This window comes from Trachemys scripta, chromosome 1, assembly GCF_013100865.1.
Source record: "Trachemys scripta elegans isolate TJP31775 chromosome 1, CAS_Tse_1.0, whole genome shotgun sequence".
Lineage (NCBI taxonomy): Eukaryota > Metazoa > Chordata > Testudines > Emydidae > Trachemys > Trachemys scripta.
In genome coordinates, this window is record NC_048298.1 from 64,513,332 (window position 1) to 64,529,930 (window position 16,599).

At 41.1% G+C, this 16,599-nt stretch overlaps 1 protein-coding gene across 1 annotated transcript in view; it reads right to left on the bottom strand.

Annotated features, from left to right (window-relative positions):
• Positions 1-16,599, bottom strand: part of PTPRR (protein tyrosine phosphatase receptor type R) — a 204,042-nt gene that overhangs the window by 95,828 nt on the left and 91,615 nt on the right. Inside the window, exons 3-4 of the mRNA XM_034771448.1 lie at positions 11,848-11,961; positions 3,986-4,141 (exon numbers count right to left, since the gene is read on the bottom strand). Of these exons, the coding sequence (XP_034627339.1) occupies positions 3,986-4,141; positions 11,848-11,961 (270 nt within the window). The remainder of the gene's footprint in view (positions 1-3,985; positions 4,142-11,847; positions 11,962-16,599) is intronic.

The window sequence follows — 16,599 nt, forward strand, 5'->3', positions numbered from 1 at the left end:
TTACAGGATAGGCCTGGGTCTTCATGCTGGCTTAAGGCCCAACACTGCAACTGCCCTGCAGTTTGAACTCCCATTGACAGCCATGGGAATTCCGTGTTCAGAGCAGCTGCAGCATTGGCCCATAAGCTATAAACTAACTGTTTGACCTTGGGGAGGTTACCTGACAACCTTCCTGTGTTTCAGACATCCCACGTGGAAAACTGGATTAAAAGCTAGGAGCTCATTGAGCATCAGCTGAGCTGCCCTTTCATAAGTAAATAAATGCTGCCCTGTACCTCCCCATCTAAAGATCAAATAAACTAGAGAGTTGACTAGCTAACATAATTTTTGAACTACTGGCCGAGGGACTTTAATTACCTTATTTTTAGTACATTAGTGGAACAGTAGAGCTTTTTTTTTTTGTGGTAGAACTTATTATATAAGTAGTTGAATCTACTATAATTCTTCTCCATTACAAATGCAGTGCACATTTTCTCCTGATTTTGTTTTTCTCAAAGTCAGATCTAAACCATTTTGAAATGTTAGGTAATTGTCTATAAAAAGGCAAAAATTACACACCACAACTCTAACACTGACTGACATGCCATTTTGGAACACTGAAATATTACGTTAGCCTAACAAAAGAAGTCTGTTTCCTTGATTCTAATGTAGAGTAGGATGGACAGAAGAACTCTCACTTAAACTCTTCTATAATTATGATAGCAGGGGGTTCTGGACTATTGTAGCTGAGTCACTTGTGTCTATGATAAAAAAATAATTTGTGAGACAGTGTCAGTTGTTCAGGACTATTTGTTCCGAGGTCCAGGAAAATCGATAAGACGGAGTTATAAACAATTAAGTTAATCTAAAACAGCTTAGTTGTTAAGCTCCTAGAGACAAAAGCTTTTCTGGTACAGTCCTCCTTATTGAGAGCAGAAAGTCAGAGATGGTAAGAAAAAAAAAAAGGCCTGTCAGCAGAGACAGACATTGAAACTTAAAGATGCAAAGGTGTGCTGATTAAATGAACTGGAACCGTAACATATGTCACTAGCTAAGTGGCGGTTCCCCAGGCCTCAGTCTAGGTATAATGCAATGCTTTGATTTTCTCACGGGGCTTGTCTACACACAAACTTGCACCAATTTAGTTGGAATCAATTTAAGCTAAATTGATATAAACTATTTCTAAATGGATTTAAGAATGTCTATGTAGGAGTATGAGGGGGGGAGGGATAGCTCAGTAGTTTGAGCATTGGCCTACTAAATCCAGGGTTGTGAGTTCAATCCTTGAGAGGGCCATTTAGGGATCTGGGGCAAAATCAGTACTTGGTCCTGCTAGTGAAGGCAGGAGGCTGGACTCAATGACCTTTCAGGGTCCCTTCCAGTTCCATGAGATAGATATATCTGGTTTATCCAAATTGGTGCAAGCTAGTGTGCAGACAAGCCCTTGGTTTTTTATAAATGTTTTTTTCTCTGCAATAACTTTGGACCTAAGCTGTTATTAAGGCACCTCTTGTAGACTATTCTCAGGGACAAAGGAAATGAACACCTGACCTCTGGTAATGGAGAGAGGTGGGAGAGGAGAAGCACTTGACCAGTAGCACTCTGTCCAAGGCATGGGCAGAAAGTTGCCCATTCTCAAAAGATGCTTCCAACACACTGGCTGTAGTCAGTAAGGAGCATGAGTAGAGCCTGGAGACCACGGAAATTGGTGTGACTCTGGGTTATAGCCCCTTATTGCCTCTGCCTTGCAAACATTTGTTCTTTGTGTGGATTTAGGGATACGTGAAAAATTGGTCAGTTAACATGGCTGGGAGGAGAAGATTAAATGTAGCTGTCTTTTAGGCCTTGATTTCTACAAAGACTTACACATGAGTAGTTCCACTGAAGTCAGTGGAACTAATTACACATGTAAAGATAAGTGTGTGCATCAGTCATTGTAGGATCAGGGCCTTATTTATGTAATCTGTTAAAAATGGAATAAAGACATTCAAATAATGCTCTTGTCTTCCTAATAGCATTAAACCCAGCTGACTTTATGAGCTATTTTGTATGAAGAATTCTAGAGAAAACTCCATGAAACCTTTAACTTTGTATTGGCTACATTTATCTGATTGACAGAAAGGGAATTCAAATACCTAGTAGTTTTAGACTATTGAAACTGAGGAATGACAATTTACTATTGCATGTAACATAGGTGAGATTTCAAAGTCAGCACTTTGTTTTTTCAGACAGTCCCTCCTAGCTTGAAATCATTTCTCCATCCATAAGGAGTTATTCACATATGTTTTCTTCCCATGTCTATTTGAACTGTTATTTGTAATTGAAGTATTTGGAACAGATAATCATATCTCTCAAATTCATACACTTCAGCACTAAAGTAAATTTTCATTTAAAAAAAGTATTTTAGGGCTGCAGGCCAGGTGGCTGATTGGAGGTGTAATGAACAGATCTGACATTAGGACAGGACTGCTTAGCTTCACTTTGTGATACTATAACTCAATGTCCTATAACCTCAGTATCTGCACCGTGAAAACCCTTTCATTTCCATAGTTTACCTGCTGTAGGAAACACATATGACTTTGCTCATTATAACTTGGTTTTTATATTGCACTTTTCATACTGAAAATATATCGCAGCACTTTACACTGAATTAGAACTTTAAAATAAGGTAGAAAAACGGCAGCGCAGCAACTATGTAGGCTAGTGGAGCACTCATTATGCGCTCATCAATGGCTCACACACAGGCCTGGACATAAAGGCCCTGATCCTTTGCTTGGCATAGGAATCAACAGGACTGGGGAGGGGAGGGGGGACTGGAGCTGTTCAAAGTTTTCTGTTCAGAATGTTTTTTTTGACCAAAAACTGCTCTCTCATCAAAATGGAAATTTGCACAGGAAAATCTGTTTTTGATTAACTGTTTTGAGATTTTTCATGAAATTGACCTCACACAGAGTTCAAGGGGCTTTATGTGTAATTATGGGCTTCCAAGCACCAAACAAGATCCAAAGTGATTTGATTATAGCCTGATGTGTTTGTGAGAACTCAATGGCTTCCTTTCCTTTTTTCTTTAATTATTATTTCCTTTGGTGTCACGAGGTAAACCCAAAGTCAAATATATGTCCAAATGCAATGTCTGCAGAGCACTGCCAATGTGGCAGTGCTGGTCCTGTTTTGAAACAGATTATCTTTAAAAATAAAAGTAGTAATAAAAAATAACAAGACGTTTTAAGGGCTCTCTCTTTTTTGGGCTAGGTAAAAAAAATAAAGTGGGCAAACTTTCAAATCTCTCACTCTCCCAGAAAACAAAGTCAGCAATAGATAAAATAAACAAATACAATTTGCCAAAGCCATTCAAGGCACAGTTTAACCCTGTATCGACCAAGTGGGAGGTTGGACAACCTTGAAGTGGAGAATTATCATGAAATCTGAATTCTATTTGTGTCTTCATAGAAGTCTTCAGACCAGCCAACTCACATATAAAAGACCAAAGTTTCTTAGGCCATGTCTATACATACAGTGGTGCAGTGGCGCAGCTGTACCAATACAGCTGTGCCGCTCCAGCCATAGAAGATGTTCTATGCCGACAGGAGAGAGCTCTCCCATCAGCATAATAAAACCACCTCTGCGAGTGGCAGACGCTATGTCAGTAGGATAAGCTCCCCCACCAACATAGTGCTGAGCACACGAGTGCTTATGTTGGTGTAACTTATATCGCTTGGGGTGTGTAGTTTTTTCACACCCCAGAGCAACATAAGTTATGCCGACATAAGCTGTAGTGTAGTCATAGCCCGAGTGATTATATGATCCATTCAAGCTTTCTTTAAATAATTTAACAGGATTATTTTTTATTATTAGCTTGCAATAATAATAAAAACAACTTTTATTAGCCATACATTCTCCTCAATATCAGTACCTTAGCCTAAGAACTAACACAGGCCTTAATAATTATATTTAGAGTTGACTAATTTACAGTAAACTCTAATATGTTATACACATGATAACCTACCTCTGGGGAAACCTCTGTAATTCCAAACTGGGATAAACTTTGATGCAGAACATTGATATTAAGTGAACGCAACACCTCTTCAGATGGAAGCGCGTCAGAAATTCCTGGTTTTCGATTTATTGGAGACACGAACAGCTCAACACAGTTCTTCTTCCCCTAGATAACACAAATCATATAAAAATATTTGATTCTGAATCATTCCTGCCAGCCACAAATTTTAATCATATTTTAAAGAATGAAAAATATAATATAAGGAGGATTGCAATTGCTCGCTTACTCTCTTTCTCTACTCACACTCCATTTCCAGCAATTTAAACTTCACAGGATGGATGATAAGAAATATAGTATATGCTGTGTTTTTTCTCTCTCACTCCTTATTAGATTATCCTCACCTTAAAGTCACCAACTTTAGATGTTTGTCCTTCAGCGAAACTGCTTTTTATCATGACATGTTGGTGTTTTGTTGTTACTTTGCAATCCAATGTCAACATATTGCAACTTTTTGTGATGAGGCACAATATTCTCATTGCAATGTCATGCTATTAGATGCCACAGCAATGTGACAGGACCCTAAAAAACTGCCTGGACGTTGTGTTGACTCCATAGAAAAGCCTGCTTGTGTTTCTTGCAATTTATTGTTACAGGGTGGGGATAAATTAATTAAAACGGGAATAATCTTGAGTTTTTTTCAGGAAGTATAGTCATCCTACTTCACTACCTTCATTGTTATGAAGAAACAAATATGACCTTGCTATATTTAAAGTATGAGCCATTACATTCAGAAGTGTAACTTCACAGACATCAGATTTAATGGGACACTTTAAGGATGATTAGCTTAAATTTGAGCTCCATAGATACCATAGCATACATAGAGGCTACCATTTTCTCCTACAGAGTTGTGCTCCTACTTAGAATAAACTTTTATAGTTTCCATTGATTTCTTCATTGGAAGCAGAATTCGCCATTCCCCCAGAACACAAGTGACAGGACTTCAGTCCCCACAAACCCATAGATCTTGTGGATTAGCCAGATGAAAGAGCACATTCATGGAGATTCCTTGCCTCCATATTGCCATGCATTCTTTCCCATCTTCTACTAGGCCCCAGACCCTATAGCTCTTGCAGGAGCCAGGTTGCCAGCAGCTCCACCACCACAGATGCCCCTGGAGCAGGGGTGTTTCCAGATTGCAGAAGGGGAACCAGTGTAATTTACCACAGATTATTACTCTCTCCGGTTTTGGGGGGCAAGAGAGTCCAGCGGAGATCTCCCACCCTCTTTTTCCTGTCCCATTCACAGAGTCAGAACCCTATAGCCCTGATGGAGGGGTTTCTATGGGGTTTGTGGAAAGGGGGAGCTTGCTGAGGAGGTGCTTTTCGCACCTTTTAGTGCCTCCCTGAGGTAGGTTCTCCTTTGCTTACAGAAAGGACTTTATACCTTCTGTTAACATAGGGCTTTGCTCACAAGCAGTGTCATATCTAGGGAACTGCTGTCTAGTTGTAAGAACAAGAAGAATTGGAATAAGGATGTTTCAGTTACACTATTAATGCTTGTGACTACTGACTCGCTGTGTGATCTTGGCCAAATCATATAGCCTCTTTGTGCCCCATTTTATCCATATAGAAAATGGGTAGATTAATACCTTCCTCACAGTGGGAGTTGAGCAGGCTAATATTAATTAACATTTCTAATGTGTTTTGGGCTAGGTGTAAGGGCAAAATGTTAATATGTCTACCCTCAAACCACAAATTAAAAGAGAAAATAAGAAACCACGGAGTCAATGGGAAAACACAATAAGCAGCATGCTCTCAATTACCCAGGCTCCTCAGAGCACATTAGGAGAGCTGCTACATGGCATGTCATGCTAGAGTATTTTAGGACCCATAAGGAAAGTTCCTCTTAATTGCACTTTTCACTGTGTATGCCTTATAACTTTAACATTTTGGTTAATGTGGGGGACAAGAAGATTGAGCACTCCCTGCCATGAATGACGTTCCTAAAGAAAATGAAAAGAATGTCATTGCATTGCTATTGATCTTTCCTTTTGTACAGCTTGTGTGATCCTTTCACAAAGACATTATTTGAAAGGTATTTTTGATCCCTTTTGGCATACAAAATCCTACAATACTAGGAAGTACATTTATATCGAACCTGTCAATCCTCTTCACTGGTATTCAGCCCACACCTCGCCTGAAAAAAACCACCCTCACTTGGAACAATAATGGAATGGTAGCGATTGTATGGCTTTTCTGTTTAATGGCAGAAATGCCCTGTGGAAAACAACAGTTATAGATTCCTACTGTGAGCCATTAACATTAACCTTTAAGTACTTTACATAGTATAGTATTGTGATACTTTATACCTTGGGAGAGTGCCCTGTAACCCCTATATTCATCATTTGTGTAAAACTGTGATATTGCATATAAATCATGCCATGTAAGGTATCACGGGAAAGGTTATGATCTGCTGAAACCCATCATTCTATCTAAATATGTATATCATTAATGCATATGAAATTATGAGATTGCGTTGTATGGTTGTCACTAAAATATGCTGTGAGTTTGGGAATTGCTCAGGTATTAGCTCCCCAGAGACAACAACAAGGGAAGTAACCAATGCGCGAGTGGCTGTCAAACAACCATCAACTGCTATTGTCCAGCAAGGGAATTACAATTCAATGGCTCACTTGCACAAGGCCACACCAGGGGAATTGCTCAACTTAGCCTGGGGACTCAGCAGTGCCCACCCGACATGCCTGGACTTGTGTTCTTCCAAGCACATGGACTGAGGATATAAAATAGAGGACAGAGGCCACATGGTTTGTCCTGTCTCTTCCCCCACCAATGCCTATGAAGCCAACAAGAACACTGGAGCTGAGGAAACTGGTCCCCAGGCTCACAGGGAGAGCTTGCATATGAAAGACTAGCCAACCTGCAGTATCCAGTAGGGTGAGAAAAACTGCTTAGTCCAGATATTGTCTAGTCTAATAAGACTGAGAATTTAGACTGCATGCTGATCTTTTATTTTCCTTTGGTAACTACTCTGACTTTTGCCTATCACTTATAATTAAGGCTGAGAGTTTGTCACGGAGGTCACGTAAGTCATGGATTCTGTGACTTTCCGGGAGCTTTGTGACTTCTGCAGTGGCTGGTGCGGCTGGCCCGGGGACCTCCTGAGGAACTAGGGCAGCCTCTGGGCCAGCCGCACCAGCTGCTGCTGGGGCAGTCTTGAGCCACTGCCCTCTCCCCCTCCCAGCAGCAACAGAAGTTTGGGTGCACGTGGGAGGGAGCTTAGGGCTGGGGGTTGGGGCATGCGGGGGGGGAGGGAGGAGGGCTCTGGGCAGTGCTTACCTTAGGGGGGCTCCCCGGAAGCAGCAACATGTCCCCCCCTCTCAGCTCTTAGCTCTGCGCACTGCCTCTGCCTGCAGACACCACCCCTGCAGCTCCCATTGGCTGCGGTTCCCAGCCATTTTGGGCGGAGGCAATACGCGGGGGCTAGGAGCTGAGGGAGGGACATGTCACCGCTTCCGGGGAGCCGGGTAGGGAGCCTGCCAGCCCCGCCAACTCCCCCCTACCAGTACCAGCAGGGGTCCCAGGCTGTGGACCAATGCCTGCCCCCCCCCGCAATAGCAGGGGTCCCGGGCTGCTGCCCCCGAGCACTCACAGTGCCCCCAGACCGTTTCACCACGAGCAACGCTGTGCCCCCGGGCTGCCCCCCCACAAGCACCCCCGGCACTCCCGGGCTGTCCCCCTGCCCAAAATTTAGTTGGGTATATAGTATAAGTTATGGACGGGTCATGGGTCATGAATTTTTGTTTATGGCCCGTGACCTGTTCATGACTTTTACAAAAAAATACCTGTGATTAAAAACGTAGCCTTACTTATAATCACTTAAAATCTATCTTTTGTAATCAATAAACTTATTCTAAAGTTAATCCTTACCAGTGATTTTCACTGAAGTGCTTGGTAAATCTGCTCAAGTTACAAAGGCTGGTGTACGTCCACTTCCCATTGATGAAGTGGTGAACCAATTCATAAACTTGCATTGCTCAAGAAAGGGTCTTGAGCAGTGCAAGACAATATAATCTGGTAATACAACGCTTGGAGCTGGGGGAATTTGGCTGGTGCCTTTCTCTGTGTGATCCGTGAGCAGCTCTGGGATCATTCATTCAGTCTGGCTGGGTGTGGGGCTCCACATGCAGTTGTACTGAGTGGCAACAGCTCCTGGAAGGGTTTGCTGCTTGTCACCAGTAAGGCATTGTGAGAGACAACCCATATTAGTGAGTTAAGGGGGCACAGTGCTCCCACAGTCCCAGGTTGCATCCTGAGGATCCCATCACAAGTACAGTATAGTTCTTTCCATACTATACATTCATCAGATATTAACAATCTTAGCTAGTTTTAAATGGAAAATCACAAATTTAGACAATTATTTTTTAAATGACTTATTCTCCCTCCTTAGAAACAAAATGTCACCAGTTTTTGTGAACATGGTACCTTAGGATCTATAAGACCATTCCTGAACACATGCTGCTGAAGCCCACTATCAAAGCAGGAATATTAATGTAATAACAAGACATTTAAATTAGTATCTGAAAAACTCAGATATTATGGTGATGATGACTTAGAAATGTATCAGAAATAAACAAACAGAGACAGACCAACATATAGTCTGAGCAAGAATCACATGTATATTTGAATTAAGGGATGGGGTATAAAGAAAATGAGAATAAACTTCCTTCTGGAAATGTACCATAGAATTGACTAAAAATTAACAGATTTATAGATTTTAAGGCCAGAAGGAACCACTGTAAACATCTAGTCCAGTGGTTCTCAAACGTTTATACTGATTACCCCTTTCACATAGCAGCCTCTGAGTGCGACCCCCCCCCGTTATAAATTAAAAACACTTTTTTAATATATTTAACACCATTATAAATGCTGGAGGCAAAGTGGGGTTGGGGTGGAGGTTGACAGCTCACAACTCCCCATGTAATAACCTTGCGACCCGAGGGGTCCCGACCCCCAGTTTGTGAACCCCTGGTCTAGTCTGACCTCATGCATAACACACACTATAGGACCTCCCTGTATTAATTCCTGCATCAAGTCCTATAGCTGCTTGAACTAAAGTAAATCTTTTAGACAGACATCCAATCTTGATTTTAAAATTATCAGTGATGCAGAATACACCACAACCCATGGTAAGTTATTCCAATGGTTAATTACCCTCACTATTAAAAATATGCACGTTATTTCTAATCTGTGTTTTTCTAGCTTCAACTTCCAGCGATTAGATCTTGTTTTAACTTTGTCTGCTAGACTGAAGAGCCCTTTATTATCACATTTCTGTTCCCCATGTAGGTACTTGAAGACTGTGATCAAGTCACACCTTAACTTTATCTTTATCAGGCTGAATAGATGGAGTCCCTCACTATAAAGCAGAGGTCCCCAAAGTGTAGTGAGCACCCCCTTAGGGGGGCTTGTGGGACATTTAGGGGGGCATGGTGGGTCCAGGTCAGCCCCCATGGAGGGTGGGGATGGAGTGCCACCCAGCCCCTCCCTGCCCTGAGCTCTGCTATGGCCCTGCATCCAGCCATGGCCCTGGCTCCCAGCCCTGCGCCTGGCCCCATCCCAGCCTCGGTGCAGCTCCGCACCTGGCTGGGGGCCTGGCCGTGGCTCTGCTCCCACCCAGGGCCGAGGCTGGGGGTGGGGCCGGGAATGGAGCTGCACCCGGCCGTGGGCCTGGCTGCTGGCCCTCACCAGGACCCAGTTGCAACTCTGCTCCTATCCCCCCCCCAGCTGCAGCTTGGTCCCCATCCCCAATACCATCCCTGTGGCCACAGCCTCAGCCCCCTTACTCCTGTCCATGTCCCACTGTGGGGGGAAGCAGAGCTGATGGGGTAAGGTGGGCACAGCCCTCAAAATTTGGGGACCACTGCTATAAGGCATATTTTCCAATCCTTTAATCATACCTGTGGTTTTTCTCTTAACTCTCTCCAATTTTTCAACATCCTTCTTGGATTGTGGACAACAGAACTTGACACTACAATATTCCAGTAGTAGCTACACCAATGCCAGATAGAGAGGTAATGTAACCTCCCTATTATTCAATATTCCTGTGTTTATACATCCATGGATAGAGCCCTGCGCGGATGCAAAATTTATATCTGCAGATACGGATATCCGCAGATATAAATTGGTATCCACGGAGCTGAAGGGCTCTACCAGGAACTGCAGCAATGAAACCAACAGCACGTTGGGCTGCCGCTCCCAGGAGCCAGCGCCCCATGCGGCAACTTCTCTGACATGGATATACCACCCCCAGCTCTGTCCTTGGTCTTGCTAGTGGGTGGAAGCGTCTCACACGCTCCCAGACAGGAGACGCAGACTGCTGCATGGAAGGGACTCCTGTCCAGAAGCGTGTGAGCCATTTGCACATACTGACACGACCCTGGACAGCTGCCAGTGAGCCTGGTGCCCACCCCAGTGGGTGGGGCTGGGGGCGGTTTGCCGGAGGAGCCACCAATGTGGGGAGCTGGCTCCTGGGAGCGGCAGCCCAATATGCTGCTGCTTTCACCACTGTGATTCCCGGTAGAGCCCTGCAGCTTCACGGATACCAATTTATATTCACGGATATCTGCATTTGTGGATATGAATTTTGTATCCGCACGGGGCTCTATCCATGGATCGCATTAGGCCTGTTAGCCACAGTGAGACATTGCGAGCTCATATGAAGCTGACTATCCATCATGGTCGTCAAGTCTTTTCCAGAGAGTCACTGATTCCCAACACAGAGTCCCCTGTCCTGTAACTATGGGTTTCATCCTTTGCTCCTAGGGGTATGACCTTACATTGAAATGCATATTGTTTGCCTGTGCCCAGTTTACCAACCTGTCCAGATGTCTCTGCATCAGTGAACTGTCCTCTTCATTATTTACCACTCCCTCAATCTTTGTGGTGTCTGCAAACTTTATCAGTGATAATTTTATGTCTCTCTTACCCTCAGCCCAAGTCACTGATTAAAATGTTAAATAGCATAGGGCCAAGAAAGAACCTATCCCTGTGGGACCTCCCTAGAAACACAGCATCTTAATGATGACTCCCCATTTATAATACATTTTGAGATCTCTCATTTAACCAGTTCTTATTTCATTTAATGTGTGCCAAGATCATTTTGTATTGTTCTAGTTTATTGATCAAGATTTTGTGGGGTACCAAGTCTAATGCCTTACAGAAGTCTAGTACATCAAAACTATAACCTTTATCAGTCCAATTTGTATTCTAATCAGAAATATCAAGTTAATTTGACTATGGATCTATTTTCCATAAACCTGTGCTGACTGGCATGAAATATATTATTCTCCTTGCAGTGTTTATTAGTCAAGTCCCAGATCAGCCATTCCATTATTTTACCAGGGATCAGTGTCAGGCTGACAGGGCTAGAATCTGGATCATCCAGTTTACTCTTTTAAAATATTGGTGCAACATTAGCTTTCCTCCAGACCTCTGTGACGTCCCCAGTGTTACAAGATTTATTGAAAAAAAATCAACTTTTCCAATCAAGAGAGCACCTCGGCCAATTCTTTTAAAACCCCTGGATGAAACCAAGAGCGTTCTATAGAATTTACTCTATAAATAATTCTGGAATTATGGTAGAATTTAATAGATAATTCCTTTCCATACGTTTTTTAAACCATTTGATAACAGGGATATAATTTTCTATTATGGTCTATAGAATGGTTTAAAAAACTATAGAAAGGGGACCTTTTTTCAGTCAGAGTCTATTGGACTTTTCCATAAAGGCAGGAAAGCTAATTTAACTGAAATTACCTGGTAATTTTCTTACACAAAATTCTTGGTACTTACAATGAGTCGGTTGATATGAATTTGCTGTGGTAACAGTCCTAAAGCTGCAGCCACTCCTTGGCGGAATATCCGAAGCAACGTGATATTCAGCTTGTTTACATCCATTTGCAGTGCCTGAAAAACAAAAACAAATGAGTTCTGTGCTCAGCACATACAGTTCTCGACTAATGATTGACCTCTATGAATCTTACTAATTGTTTTTCCTCAAGATGATAATCTGTGAAATTGATTTGCATTTTTAATAAGGAAAAAGTACAAGGAAAGTGTGTTAAATGTTGTCAGTTGAAAAAAGTCTTTACCCATGAAAAACTTCCTTTGAAGTCAATGGAATTTTACCTGAGTAAGAATTGAAGTAAAGATCATTCCCCAGGAATCCACATGTAACAGGGGCCCTGTGCATGTAGATCTCTCCCTTCACAGATGGAAGGTAGTGAGGGAGAGCTGCACACATAACACTTCACCCCTCCCTTGCTCCTTTGTCGATACTATGTGCAGGTGAAGGCAGGAAGGAGGAAAGGAAATGTCACTCTGAGTGGCACTAACCGGCATTTTTATAGGAGAGGCTAACCTGGAACTGAGTAAGACCTGTAAAGAGGTCTACCCAAACCAAATTGAACTGGTTGATTTAACTGAATGAAAATGATTTTTCATGTAAGAATTTCACCTTTCTATTTAAAGCCATCAGTATGGATGAGTGACTTGCTCAAGGTCCCAGAACGCGTGAGGGTCGATCTGGGAGAAGCTTTCATTCAGCTCTAAGTACCCTAGGATGGCTTCCCCCTTCCCAGATAGACCTATGTGAGCAAGATTAACTAGCAGTGGGCAAGACATCAAACTGCAACTGTGCTTGATAAAGAAAGAACTATTTTCTTAAAGAAATCTCCCTCTCGGTGACACAGGATTTTCAGTCACAAAATTTGCCGGCAATAGTTTTTGATTATGTATAAACCAGGAAAATATAAAGCTCCAAGAGAAATATGTAAAACAGGAGAGGTAGAGGAAAGGGAAAAGAGAGAGAAAACAAATCTCTAAATAAATGCTCGTGGGAGTAGAGCTCCTTTTTAATATCGTTATGCCACTCTGATATTACTGTATCTTGGTGCCTAGATACTATGGTGACTGGTATTCTGTAAATATGATAGAGCACATATATTAGGATAGACATATTAGATTAGAAGAATTAGATAGGTCTAATCTGCCTAGACTAGATAAACTGGGATAGAAGAGAAACATGTCTGGAGTCCAAACCTTTCTGATCCGCTGGAAATCACAAAATGATTAAGCTAACTGTACCGTTATGGAGCATATACATTGTGGATACTAGCATATGGCAGATCAATATAACAAAATGTTAGCATACATTTTAAAATTATTTCTTACTCAGTTACTGCTGCTGCTCCTTTTGCTTTGGAAAAGGAAAGACTGAAACATCCACTGTTAGACAACACTAATTAATCATTTACTCTTTGCTGATCAACAGTGTTTATCATGTATTGCACCTGCTCTCTAAGGAGTATGCAATTTTGAATCTGCTACCCATCCTCATTTCCCAGAGCAATTATTAATCTGGCTATTGCAAGTGTAGCGACAGTTTCTAGGTTTATATGCTCCAGCAAAACAGGTGATTTGAGGGGAAAGAGTTCTTGCCTGCAATAAATAAAATGCCTGGAAAGAGATATTTCCAAAATGAAAATTCAGAACAGAAAACCAAAGAAGAAACATTTAACACTGGGATTCCATCGGCGTCTCAGTACATGGATTTTCATCGTGGGGGAATGAAATTGTGCACAACAGGATTTAATTCAAATATGAAGTAATATCTTTTCTCTATTATAACAATTTATTGAGTCAAGTGCAAGATTTGTTACTCAGGCTAAAGTCAAATAAAGCCTCTCTCTTTTCCTCTTTATTCTCCTTCCCAACATCATCCTTTTGCTGCTCTGATTTCTCTGCTTGTCTGCCTCTCAAACATACCACTGCTCTTCATTATTCTGGTTCCTCCTTTCGGAACTTCAGTAACTACACCCACCTGCCCCTACCTTCTGTTACCAATTTCTCTCCCACCACCTACCACTGGGTAGTCAGAATATATATATCAGGGATAAAAAGGATTAAGATGTGAGTCTTCAAAAGTATCTTTTTCAATTTATTTTTGTTTTGTCTAAAAAAATAGAGACCAGAAAATTGAAAACCATAAAACAGGTCATGTGCAAAAAGAAAACTCATAAGTGGATTGCTTTATTTGCATTGCTATCCACTTATATATATTAGGTCACTAACAAATATTAATTGATCTATAGTGAATGCCAGAAAGTTGCTGTATGACACACAGAATGAAGAATAAAAAGTTCCAACAGCCTTAACAGGCACACTTTTTTGTGGCACTTGTTTGATTCAAGATTGAGGAGTGAAAATGCCCTCTCAAGTGTTCTAGTGATTATTTTGTTTTTGTTATTTGTGTGAATGGAAGATAGCTCCGCATGGGAAGATTAAGGATTAAGGGATGGATGACTTGGGCAGCAACGTTAGCAGTATCTATTAGGATTTCAATATGGCTTACTAAGATTCATTGTGACTACAGTTTCGGTTGGGTAGTGACAGATCTGTTATGAATAAACATATGCCATTTATGATTCTACTTTTGAGTGTAATCTGGATCTGTCATAAATCAGAGAGATCTGGGTCGGTACACTGAGCCAGCTTATTTGCACAACTCTGCACTCAACCGTGCTCTAACTTTTCGCAGAACGAAGAGGAGGGGTGAGTAGTGTATTGTTTTCATTCTGCTTGCAAGGCTTGAGGTAGCCAGAGACAAAGACTAGTTTATTTGGCTCCTGTCATTTCCTGTACACCTGAGGCATGATGTAGATTTATGATTTTGTTGGCTTATATACCATCAGGTTGTATGGAAAATGTCAGGTCTAAGCTCTCTAAAATAGCATTGGTGCAACGTTTGGGGTCTTTGTGTATTATTATCTTTGATGACTCCCACGTGCATGCAGATGTCAGCGCAGATGTTTCTGGAAATTATGGATTCTTTTGGTTTTATCCAGAGGGTTTTTCCACAGAGCCAGCCAAATTCTCAGGCTTGCCTTTGTGTCTATTTGGAATATTTCAGATACATTGGTCAGCCTTTCTGGCTCTTGTCCAAACCTGAATCAGTTCATTAGATTTTCTGTGTATAATTGTGTATCAACAGCATTCTGATAATACTGTATCCCATGTTTAGAAATGAACTCACATGGAGAGAGAGAGAGACAGAGAGAGAGATTGAATTTTTTTGGCAGCTAACTTTTCCCATCACAAAATGTGGCTTAGTTGAAATCAATATTTTCCTATTGATTTTGACACAATTTTCCAATGGGAAAATTGTAAACTTTTTTTCCTGAATGTACATTTCAAAACAATTTTTTTGTTATGACTTTAAATGTTGTATTTGGAAACAGTAAAATTTTGACTTGGGGATTTTGGGGATACCGCCACCCCCCTTTTTAAAACTTCTCCTCTATTTTTCCCAACAGGGAAAACAGGAAACATTTTGGGTTTCTGACCAGCCCAATATTTTTATAATATAATATAAAGTCCATGCTAAATTATAATTGTGGCTTATGATAACAAAATTGCAGAGCCACAATTCTATTTTACCTGCAATTTGTATTCATTTTTCTGAATATCAAGCAACTCTTTTGATGATTAATGAATGCTCCAAATCAGGGATGTCATGGCTTTGGGTATTAGCAATTACTACTATTAGCAGAGCTACTTATGCAAACTGCCACATGTACTTTTCTACTAGGAACACAATGTGAAAATCAAAACAGAAGCACTACCTGGAAACTTTATACTCTTCCAAGGCCATCAGGTAATGGCTGAAAATTTTGCGGGGGGGGGGGGGGGGGAAATCTTGGGGCTAGGCTTAAAAATTATAGAAAAAAATCACCTGCAATTGCGAAGACAATGATGACATATGTTGTTTGAGGTAATTAGAACTGGACAAAGTATAGGCAAATGCTGAACACACTTCTCTGGCCACATAATTCAATTGTGACCTGGAATACACCTCTATTCCAGTCATGCAATTTTCCTATGAGGAGACTGCTGAACGAATGTGTAGGAACTGAGATCAAACAGTTCATATTTACTTGGAGCCTGTGAACATTTCAGGTAACTTGTCCAAAGAATATTTTTGTGATCAAGAAATTAACTCAACATACAGATTGCAGATTGGTTAAGTGGTAGGAATTGGCATTTAGATTGCTGCAGCCCTGTTCATTAAAACCAAATTTTGCATATTCAGATGGACACATTGCACAAGTTCACAGAGGCAAAATCTAAATTCAGGTAAAATTTAATGCTTCTTAATTTTATGAATTTGTAAGATAATAAAGAACATATATTTCTGGCACTTAATATATTCATATAGTGCAATGAAAAATAATGTATACACACATACTATGAGCTCTCAGAAGGAAATCAAGACTAGAAGTAATACTAGTGGGAAGTGTAGGGATAATCTAATTAGTTAGCATGACAACTGACACAGTGGACACTGCATTCTCCATGTTTTCCCCAGGGGACACTGATTGAAATTAAATGTGGGAAATACAAAATGAATAAAAGGAAATACTTTTTTGCAGTGTGTAATTAAACTGTAGAACTCACTGTTCAGACCAAGAACTTAAGATGCTAAAAGGGACTAGACATTTATATGGATAGGAAGAATATCCAGAGTTGTTATAATTAATGATAATA